The 12,081-nt window shown below is 34.4% G+C and overlaps 1 protein-coding gene across 4 annotated transcripts in view; it reads left to right on the forward strand.

The window, feature by feature from the left end:
- The window catches only part of CWC27 (CWC27 spliceosome associated cyclophilin), a 187,965-nt gene that overhangs the window by 89,444 nt on the left and 86,440 nt on the right, over window positions 1-12,081 (forward strand). For 2 of the 4 annotated variants that reach the window (XM_036280301.1, XM_036280303.1), the window contains exon 11: window positions 2,726-2,767. The exons of 1 other annotated variant lie outside the window; for it this stretch is intronic. In XM_036280301.1, the coding sequence (XP_036136194.1) occupies window positions 2,726-2,767 (42 nt within the window). Of the gene's footprint in view, window positions 1-2,725; window positions 2,768-4,907; window positions 4,939-12,081 lie in introns of those variants that run through there. One more of the 4 variants, XM_036280304.1, reaches the window with a different exon arrangement.

The following is a 12,081-nucleotide window of genomic DNA, read 5'->3' on the forward strand; positions in this document are numbered from 1 at the left end:
TATATAAAAGTTTGTCTAAGGAAGGTACAATGTATACAAGCAATAAGAAGGCAACATTCTAGAAGGGAATCAGATAATTTCTTATTGTGTTTTTCTATTAGGATTCTACTATTAGGATGAGCATTTATTATGTCCCAGGGACTACACTAAGTCCTTTATGTTGATTTTCTCATTCTTAGTGAGACCTTTTCCAGAGAGTGTGAAAGTTTAAAATGTGGTTGTTCATTTATTTTGACTTTTGAATTGTAATACCAACATTTTATTGTTGATAAAGTTAAAATATACAAGTAATAAGTAATAATAAATGTATTTGGCACAACTTATGTACACATTGTTCTATGTTAATTCACTAAATGCTCTCAACAACTACAAGGTAGTTGCTACTATTAGACCCATTTTTGATTTGAGGAGCCACGTTCAAAAGCTAAAAAGTACCACAGCAAAATTTCAACCCAAGTAGTTTCACTTGAGATAACCATGCATTTTTATCTGCCATGCCAGTTACCCTACCGTTCATTCTTCACAAGCTGCCAATCTGTAAGTTTTATTCATTTGTTGATATTTAAATGAATTTAAATATGATTAGTGGAAGAATTAGAATATTTAATATGATGATGCTAGATTTTAAAATATATTTAAACCTTCAATGTGAGTAAAATGAAGTCACGAACATACATAGTGAATAAAACATCAGAAATCTACATCTGTATAAAAAGAACTTTGCCTGCCCAGACTGTTGAGCCAAGTGCCTTTATAACCTGTGAAAAACTTCCCTATGTGTGATTTCAAAGCACACCACCATTATATGACACACATCATCAGATAAAGCTGAAGTGCTAGCCCATACTGCTGATTCTCAGGCTAGGGTTTCAGTTTTCTCTTTAGTTGTTTTGACTATGTTTTATGATGGATACCTGTTCAACACAGCTCACTGGGGTGTTTTGGTGTTTAATATTAATACAACAGCATTAATCTTTTCTGGCTTAAAATTTCCCATAACAATTTGAGTGGGTATTTTACATATATAATTGTATATTTGATTTATTTATTTAAAATTGTTTAAATTTCTTATTATATTCCACATACAATATTATATTAGTTTCAGGTGTATAACTGATTAAACATTTATATACACTACAAAGTGATAATCCTGAGAAGTCTAGTACCCTTCTGACATGGTGCCTGGCTGTTACAATGTTACTGACTATATTTCTTGTGCTATACTTTACATCCCTATGACTATTTTAATAGCTGGCAATTTGTACTTCTTAATTACTTTCACCTTTTTCACGTATCCCCCTAACATCCTTACCATCTACCACCCATCAGTTTGTTCTCTATTTATGAGTTTGTTTCTGTTTTGTTTGCTATGTTCTTTTTTAGAGTCCACTTATAAGTGAAATCATATGGTATTTGCCTTTCTCTGTCTGACTTATTTTACTTAGCATACTCTTTAGGTCTATCCATATTGTCGTGAATGGTAAAATTTCATTCTTTTTATGACTGAGTAATATTCCATTTTGTGTGTGTGTGTGTGTGTGTGTGTGTGTGTGTGTACATATACCTCACATCTTCTTTATTCATCTGTTGATGCACACTTAGGTTGCTTCCGTATCTTGGCTACTGTAAATAATGCTGCAGCGAACATAGAGGTGCATGTTTCTTTTCAAATTAGTGTTTTGTATGCAATCTACAGATTCAGTGAAATTTCTATCAAAATACCAATGGCAGTTTTTACAGAATTACAGTAAATAATCCTGCCCAGCTGGTGTGGCTCAGTGGTTGAGCATCGACCCATGTACCACAAGGTTGCCGGTCCGATTCCTGGTCAGGGCACATGCCCAGGTTGTGGGCCAAATCCCCAGTGTGGGGCATGCAGGAGGCGGCCAGTCAATGTTCTCTCTCAGCTATGTTTCCATCTCTCTCTCTAAAAATCAATAAAGGAAAAAACATTTTTTAAAATAATAATAATAATACAAGTTAAATGGAACTTACAAGAGACCCAGAATAGCCAAAACAATATTGAGAAAGAACAAAGTTAGAGGTATAACGCTTACCTGATGTCTATAGTAGAAGCTATATCAAAACAATATGGTACTGGCATAAAAACAGACACACAGATCAGTGGAACACAATAGAGATCCCAGAAATAAACCCACAGCTATGTGGCCAACTAATGTTTGACAAAAGAGGCAAGAATGTACAATGTGGTAAAGACAGTCTTTTTAATAAATGGTGGTGGGAAAACAACAGATACATGCAAAAAAGAAAGGAAGGAGGGAGGGAGGGAGGGAGGGAGGGAGAGAAAGAAAGAAACTAGACCACTATCTTACACCTGTAAACTCAAAATGGTTTAAAGACTTCAATGTAAGACCTGAAACCATAAAACTCCTAGAAGAAAACTAGGTAGTCAGCCATTTGACATCACTCTTAGCAATATGTTTTTGGATATGCCTTCCCAGGCAAAGGAAACAAAAGAAAAAATAAGCAAATAGAACTTTGTCAAACTAAAAAAAATTTTCACAGCAATTTGTGTGTTAACAAGCCCTCAGGTGATTCTGATATGTGCTCCAGTTTTAGAACTGCTTTTAAACTATATTCCATTGAAAATACTTTTCATCTGTCCCCACTGTTTTCTTACAGTCTTTAACTGGTATATCGAAACACTTTTGTTTCAGTGCTGAAGGTGTAGTATGTGTAAAATATATCCTTTTTATTCTCCCAGGTTTATACTTCATAGTTCTAGTTATTGTACACTATCCACCAGGTAAGCTAAAGTGTTACCTCATGTGCTTTGTTGTTTCTTGCCTCATTATACTTGCATATGCTGTTTCCTCTGTCCAATCCCCACCTGTAAAAATAAAAACCCTTTAGAGTTTGATATGAGGACAAAATGAGATAGTGTATCTAGATGTGCTTATTAACTTGGAACATTTTTGGAATAGAGAAAAAGATAAAAAGTAACCATGTGAAATTTTGATCATATTACTTTACTGATTATAATTTTTTAATGAATGTACTCCATTAAAAAAAATTAGTTTATTGACAGAATGAAGGGCAAATATTGAATCTTGCCACTATCTCATATTAGTTCAACAAAATGCAGTGGGGGTACATGAAGGCCAAATGTGCACCTTATTCTATGAAATGGTAGCTGTTATTCATGAAGCATGAATCAAGCCTAAATTAGGAACTCACATAAATATAAATAAAGCATCTTTTCCATTTGGAGTGAACTAGTTTGGATTTCACATTAGCTAAATTAAAGATGTTTTTATTAGGTGCAAGTAGTTTCCAAAGTGCTTTTCCTGGCTCACATCTTGTCCTTATTTTCTTGAAGGTTTGGTCGAGCACAGTTCAAGCAAATTTTCTGGTCCTGTTGGTCTGCCAGGTGGTAACAGAATAGGAAACCCACAGAAAGGTTAAGTCTACGTAGACTTACGGAAAAGAAAAACTGGCCTTCTCTGCAGCATTAGCCTGGGCATTAGTCAGCTCTGCATCTAGTCACTAATGTCTCTGAGTGTGCAGCTTGTTTTTAGCTAAATAACAGCCAGAGTTCTAGAAGTAGAGAATCTGCAGATTAATTTAGAGCAAATCTTTAAGCCCACAATGAAGGTTAAAATTTTTGCAAAAGTCAGAACACACAATTGATGGCCCCTGCTGTGGGTGCCTGTTGTAGCCAAATACTTTTTTACTGTATAGTGTATGTGGTATCTAGAAAGGAAGGGAAACTATTTTTCTTTTCCTTTAAATTTGGAGTTTTACTGTTTACTGTTGAAAAATTATAAAACCTTCCTTTTCTCTTCTCATTGTCTTGTTTACTGGCTGAAGTATTCCCCATCTCCTTCCCCCCAAGGCTCCTAGAATAGGAAAGAGCTTTAAAAAATGTAGAGGTTTGTATTCACTCTAAACACCTTCTTAATGGCACAGTGGACATAGAGCAGAAGCTTATATCAGCCTACTTCCCAAAATGTGTTGTTTTGATATGTGAGATCAAATTTGAATAAAATGTTTTTCAGTGAGATGAGCTTTTAAGTTTATCAAATTAATACAGTGGATTTATTTATCCATATTGATAGGTAATAAAATTACAGTAGAAATTTGCTTAAAGTTTCAATACTGACATTATGGTAATAGACTTATTAATTAGTACAAATTGGAATGCATCCTATGATCTGTTTTGCAAATAGAAAAATGTGAGCATTGGATAAGCAAGCATTCAATCATGCTTCATCCTCTCTTCTGAACTCAATCTACTCTATTAAAAAAAAAAAATACTCCTAAAATATTTGAGGTTATTCAGTAAGACCATTATTGAAATCAAAAAGTTTTGATAACTGGATTCTTAAGTTGGTAAAAATAATACAAATAAGCATACTGATTAAATTTAACTTCTTTTGATTTTTTAAATATTATATTAGAGAAGGGAACAGAAGGAACAATGAGTCATAATACCTACCGCAGATATTCAGGGAAAATCATTTGAAATAGTCCACCTAGAAAAGAAACTTTTCTTTTTATAAACAGAAGTAAGTTTATCTTTATAAAGAGAATTAGGAGTTTATAAAATCATTAAGTCACATGGTATTGCATTCTACAGAACTAATTTGTTTTTTATTTTGGTAAACTTTTCAAATCCTTCTCTATTTTTTTGGATGTTGGCATGCACACACTCACAAACACATGATTTTTTAAAAAATTTAATTAATTAATTTTTGTTACAGATGTTTCTCCTTTTTTCCCCACTGATTCCTCCCTTCCTCTCCCTCCCCGCCCTGTCCCCAGCTTTGTTGTCCATGTCCATTGTTCATGCACACATGCATATAAGTTCTGTGGTTCATCTCTCCCCCACCACACACATGATTTTATATGTAATCTATATTATGTAATCTCATTATTTTAAATAGGCATTTCCCATCATGAACAATGTTGTAATGAGCAGCCACAACATTCTTCACTTGCATTTGTCCAGGTACCTGCACACTTTTGAATCCTTAGGATGCATGCCTAGAATTGCTGAGTTGAAGGATACATGCTTTTAGCATTGAAACATTTTGTCAGTTCTTAAGAGAAATGAATTTTTTACTGTTAAATGTACTTTTTTACTCACTAAAATGATGAAAATTGCCACACTAAGCAATCTAAAAGAAAAATTAGTGCTACCAGCATTTAGTTTGATTTGACATATTTATTGAGTGCTGAGTACTGCTTATGTGTCAGATTCTGTGCTAGTTATGAGGGTTGCAAAAGTGAAATGACTCAGTTTTATTGGACTAATGGAAATTTCGAAGAAGTGGCAGGCAGTTAAAATATGATAGGGTAAGTATGACAGTGAGGTTAAATATAGAGATCTTGTATACCAATATTGAGAATTCAAAAGTCTTTGTAGAGAAAGTGGCATGGAAACTGAGATCTGAAGGATAACTGTGATAGGTGAGGAGAAGGGCCATGGAAGGGAGGCATGCTTTAGGCCATGAGGATTAGGTAACAGAGATTAAGATGCATTCTAATAGAGAACTAACGGGGTTTTAGAATGTGTGGAATGCATGCAGAGGGTGTTGCACCAGAGGCAGCTAGAGAGTAAAGCAGAGCTGAGAACGTGAAGAACCTTGTAGTAGAGTTCATGAGTATGGATTCTGAGAATTATGGGGTACTACAGCAAGAAAGCAGTGAGATCAAATTTGAGCTTAAAAAAATTACCCTGGTTCCAGTTTGAGGAGTCACTTGAAGGCAAACAAATCACAGAGTCTGAAGGTCAAAAGGACGTAGCAGACTTGATTTGGGAAGGCATCTGTACCAAGGGTCCAAGCTTGCCAATTAAACAAGGCAGTAAGGAAGGACAATTTTCAAAGTCAGGTAAGCAAAAGCGCCATCTATCTCATGACTCTTCTGTCTTGTAAAAACAAGCAAACTATTTCCCAGGGAACATGGGAACTCCCACCCACCCACTCTTGCCTAAAATTAGAATTAGAAAACCAACGTATAATAATAATATCATTACCATCATTATCTTGTAGCTATTATGAGAAGGACTACACTTTGGTATACTTAAGTATAGACCTAAAACAATGATTCATTCTTGAGTAGAATAAAAACTCATAATCTACTTTTTGCCTTCATCACAAATGATTCAGAAGCCACAGGGAATGGGCTTGCAGGTGAAGGAGGGACCTTACAATCTCTAAAATGCGTTGGGGAAGAGGTCCCTGAACTAAAATGTGAAAAGTTTCAGTGACTTAACAGGATGACTTATATGCAACTCCATTTGTGAGACACTGTGTAAAACTTTATGATCCTCTAGAAGCCAACTGATACTATTCTAATTCATACTGATGAAAGTCTAGCTGAATGCCAGAAAAACTTCTGCCTCATTTTCCCCCTATTTAATTCATACTATGTATGGTATTTTAAAAGTATTTGTTCAGTCTTGGTTAGTGTGGTGTGTCAACCCGTACACCAAAGGGTCTCAGGCTCAATTCCAGTCAGGGCACATACCTAGGTTGCAGGTTCAATCCCCAATCTGGGCATGTATGGGAGGCAGCCAATCAATGTTTCTCTCTCTGTCTCTCTTTTCTTCTCTCTAGAATCAATTTTTTTTTTTTTTTAAAAAAGGAACATATGCTGGGGTGAGGATTAAAAAATAGTTCACATTTTCATTCTTTAACTTAATGTTGAAATCATTTTGATGTCAGGAAAGCAAACTTAGCAAGCCAAGGACACTGTGGGAAATGGGAAATCTTTAATAAATAATTCACATAATGCTTATCTGTCACCAAGCAAGTATGACCCTCACAAAAATGGCCTCATCCTTTTTAGGTACACATTATTTTATCTGATGCAGCTTTTTTTTTTTTTAATCCTCACCCGAGGATATTTTTCTGTTTTTCTTCAGATAGAGTGGGAAGGAAGGAGAGAGAGAGAAACATCAATGTGAGAGAGACACATTGACTGGTTGCCTCCCACACAACCCCAACCAGGGCTGGGGATGAAGGTACGTGCCCTTGGCTGGAATCGAACCTGTGACTCATTGGTCTGAGGGCCAACATTCTATGACTGAGCCAAATCAGCCAGGGCTAGTTAGCTAATTTATAATCTAATTTATAATCATTTTTGTTGAAGCATCCAGCTGTTTTTTTTCTTCACTTTAATGATGGTAATGAAAGACATCATTTGTGTCTTATGTTGCATAAGCCCATGTCTGCTTTCTTCTCATGGTATGTCAGTCCACTTTCTCTTTTTCTTTATCAAAGAAAAAGGTTAGCTTAATTTCAAATGATGTATCTTTATTATTTCATGTTGATTGTTTTAAGGTCACTTTTAAGCTCTGCATTTTTCCTATGATATGCTTACATTTGAATTTTTTTGTTATCCTGCTTGAATTTATTGAGCTTCCTGAATCTGAAGACTGAAGTTTTTAATCAATTTTGGGAAATTCTCAGATATTGTTGTCTTGATTTTGGTCTCTTTATTTTCTCTTCCTGCAAATTCACTTATAAATGTAGCAGACTTCTCACTGTGTCTTCCGTGTCTTTTAACCTCCTATAGTTGATTTTTTCACTCTGTTTTGCATCCTGAAAGATTATATATATTTATATATAATCCAGTCTCTCTCTTTTTCAGCCACTCAACTTTTCATTGAATTTAACTTTAGCCATTCTATTTATCCCTTCTAAGTTGTTGTGATTCTTTTTCCAGTTATTGTAGATCTTATATTTGATTTTTTTATTCTCTTTCATTCTCTCCATATAATAAGCATATTATTTTATTTTTGCATTATCTGAAGATTTGAGTGTCAGACTCTTATCTTTTCCCCTGATTCTCACACATAATGCCTTGTTTCACTGTATTTTATGAAATCTTTTTATTGCAAGCTATTTTATTTTAGAATTCTTTACAGAAGGATTGAGGATTCCTTCCTTCATATAGAATTTGCCTTTGATTCTAACAGGTGCATTAGAGTACTATAGATCACTGGTGATTTTAATTAAAAGTAGTCCTTGAATATTCATTAGCTTGAGAGCCTGCTTGCTATATGAACCGGAGACAGATAAGCATTTTTGTGGTCATTCTGTGTTTTTCAGTAGATGTGTTATTCCCATCCTTCCAATAAATGGAGAATTCTTAGTTTTGTGTATAGGAGTAGCAGTTCTATCCTGATTATTAAAACCCCATGTTAAAAGTCACCTTCCTAGGTTACCAAGACTAATAACTCAGAGTGTCCCTAATAATTCTAATGCTGTTGCTCTGGTTTTCAGTCCTCTCCTTATTTTTCAACTCCTCTGTTTTTAGTATGTTAAGCTATGCATTTAAAAGTATTTTTTTATGTACTTATTTAACATTTCTAAGTATTTTATTGAAAGAGAGTTTTCAGGATACTGGTATGCTCCCTTACTGGAAATGGAAATCTCATTTGTTTTTCATATTGAGTTAATATCATTTGTAAAGTTGGATTGAGGAATAGACATATGGCTAAAAACCGCATTTCTGCCATAACAAATTTGCTCCACTTCTGTGAAATATTGGCTAAGCCAAGTTCTTGCTGTGAAATAGCATGTTTAATTCTGAACTTCTTACTGGGTGTTTAGACAGAATAGCAATATCACCTACTGTTGTCACGAATATATTATGATTTTATGCAGTATTCACTCTTGTTTAGTCTATTTTGGAAAAGATGATACCATTTTTTTAAGATTTGAAAGAAATCTTACAAAGATTGATGGCAAACTACATCTGATGTCTAAACTTTTTATTTAAAAATAAATGTGATCTTTCATGTGAAAGGAGTAAGATTGTAAGTGCAGGTTTTATGCGGGTGCATTTAGATTTCTCCTTCTTTCCAAATTGCAGTGTACTTGCTGATAGGTATATAGTCTTTCTAGTCCTACATGTTGGTCTAACAGATTATAGAGGACCTGTAGAAAGAACATTATCTCTCAGATTAAATTTTATCTTCTAATAGAAGCTTTCCAGGACCACTTAGAATAAAATGATGTAGTTAATTTAGCTGCTCTCATAGAATTTGTGCATATGCATATGTGTGTGTGTATATGTATTTCTTTGTTGGTATGTTTAATTTTTACCCTTCAAGTAGATCATAATGAAAGAAATTTTTAATTTTTTAAATTGTTACATTTCTCATTTTCATGGCATATGGTATTTAATCCAAGCAGTATATCAAATGCAGAAACCTATCAGTAAACTTTTTATTTTTTATTTTTTATTTTTATTTTTTTATCCTCACCAGAGGACATTTTTCCATTTTTTGTTCAGGTAGAGTGGGAGGGAGAGAGAGGAACAGAAGGAGAGAGAGAAACATCGATGCGAAAGGAACACATCGAATGTCTGCCACCCGCACGACCGACCAGGGCCAGGGACAAACTGCAACCGAGGTATGCGCCCCTAGCGGGAACCGAACCCAGGTCTCTCTGGACCGCAGGTCAATGCTCTAACCGCTGAGCCAAACCGGCCAGGGCTCAGTAAACTTTTTAAATCTGTGCACCCTTGAGAAAAATGGAAGGATTTGCCTTTTTGATCTCTTTAGTTAGCCAGAGGTCTCATTTTGTCAGTAACTGGTTCTATAAATAGTAAGAATAAAAGTAGTGTTGGTAGTGGAAGTGAGAACAATAATGGTAATAATGAAAGCAAACTAATGTTAAGTACATATTCTGGACCAAGCACCATATTAAGTATGCTAAGTAATTTTTGTGGAATCATTTTTTTCCCCTCAAACCTTACTCGTATTTTCATTTCAAGATGAGGAAACTGAGACATAATGTGGATTAGCTTAGTTGTCTAAAGCCATACTGCTAATAATAGGTAGAGCAGAGCTTTGGACACGTAGTGGAGTTCCCTGATTTAATTTGGTTAGATGTGCCCTGGATATATGTATGTGTTTTTAAAACTTGTGTATAAGCCACAGCATATGCTGATACTTTCTGATATATGATAAACATGCACCTCTGCTGCTGCTGATGATACCAAAGTTTAAAAGTCAGGTCTTACATCTATAGTTTTAATATATATATGATAGGCTTTTATTACAGCTCTTTTATGATTTCATCAACAGCCAAACTGTTGTTTCATTACAAACAGATTCAGTACTTTTGTTATTAAAGCAAAAGACTAAAAATCAGGAATGGCATACTGTTTGGTTTTCAATCATTTTTATGTGTTATAAATTATTATCAGATGTTGGGAAATAGCAGGTTTAAGCTAACTGCAAGTGTTACATCCATGGTCCAAGTAACAATGATCTGTAATGGATGTGTGGTCAGCTATCACCTTGCTTAACAGGGTCTCTAAGCACATTCATTTACTGTCTTATATAAGAAATTTATGCATAATTCATTCATTTTCGCAGATGAAAGTTCTCTTCAAAAACATGTCAAATGATCAGGTCTTGACAATTTTACCTTTTTTTTTTTTTAAGATGAATGTTAGAGAAGCTCATGTGTAAGTTTACCACCCTTATATTAAGATATTTCTTATGCCATAAGAAAAAAGATCAGATATAATTCAAAAGTTTCCTAAGACACATTCCTGGAAACTAGAGAAAATTAGAAAAGCATCTGGGAAAAAATAAAAACTGACTGAAAATTATGCAAGGTACTTGTCTTTGCCATTTTAAATTATCAATCTGAAACTGAAAAGCTGCATGGTTAAAAAATTTTCAAGATTTTAAAATTTTTTTATAAAGTAATATAAATAGTCTGATAAAAATGTAAACACACTGTAGCTATAAAAACTTTCCCGTGTAATCATTTGTTCATAGTGTTTTCTATGGTATAAAAAATATTTAGCTTAAAAATAAGGTACTCAAGTCTAAATGTACTTTTCATTCAATGGGTAAGTAGCAGATTAAGTGAGAAACTGCACAATGAATTAGGGTGTCTGTATCATGTTTGCCATTCCATTACTGGCTTGGGCAATATTGAAAAATCCCACTATATCTACACTTCAACTACTTTGTGTCTGAGATGAACATGGCTGTATTCCACATCTCACATTTCCTTGGATAGTGGGCTTTCAGATCCTAAATCTGAAGGAATCGAAATAAAATCTGCAGAGTGTAATCACTTTTTACATTTATCTTATAATTATATTATGCATTTCAGAAATATTAATTTACACCCTCTTCGGACTGTTCTCAGTTAATAAAATGGAGGCAAAGACAAAGGATTAATTGCTTTCTTGTGGCTATATAATGATGTCAGATCTAGATCTTCTAATTAACATCTTTTTTTTTTTTGTACAAATGTTTTGTTTAATCTCTTGTAACGGATATTAGTTTTAAAAAGAAAAAATTAACAACAGTAGACATCTTTAATAGTGTAGAAATTAGTATTATTCTATCATCAATTTTTACTTGAAATCATTCATTTTTATTTCTCGCTGTAATTCTTTAAATTGCTTATGTAATTTTACAATCATGAATGGATTGTAGCACATTTTATCATTTAAAAACTGCCTTCTAAGCACCAGATAATGTTCTTACTCATATTAATCTTTAAAATTTGCATTAGTCTTATAATACACGTGCTAAATTAGCCAACATTTAGAGGTGAGAGAACTGGGCTCAGTGAGGCCGGCAGCCTTGCTCGGAGGCTGCGCGCAGGTGTCTCTCTCTCCAGACACCTTGAAAGAAGATTTTACACTGAAATAGGGAGGAAAGACCATTTTAGGTCATGGAAATGGCATGAACAAAGGGGCATGTGTGCTTAAGCCTCAAGTTTGCCAAGGTAATTATGACTAGTATGTTTTGGCTGAAATTTATTATAACTGTAGAGGATATGTGAGAGATAAAGTTGGAAAAGTAGTTTGAAGGTAGTTCGTGAGAGAGAATTAAATGCTTGGGAAAGAAATTAGTGCACAGCAGTCGGATTTAGGGAGTTGTGAAGATCAGGGGAGTCGAATTGTAGGATCTGGCACCAGTGTGCAAAATGAATGTAAGAAACGTCAGAACAGAAGCACACAGACCAAGTAGGAGACTGTTGTAATAGTGAAGTCATGAAAGCCCAGACAGCTGTGACTAGCCACAGAAAGGAAGGGACTTTGTAAAGTAAGAAGGATGCGACTACTAGT

This window comes from Molossus molossus, unplaced genomic scaffold (assembly GCF_014108415.1).
Source record: "Molossus molossus isolate mMolMol1 unplaced genomic scaffold, mMolMol1.p scaffold_m16_p_3, whole genome shotgun sequence".
NCBI classification, from domain to species: domain Eukaryota; kingdom Metazoa; phylum Chordata; class Mammalia; order Chiroptera; family Molossidae; genus Molossus; species Molossus molossus.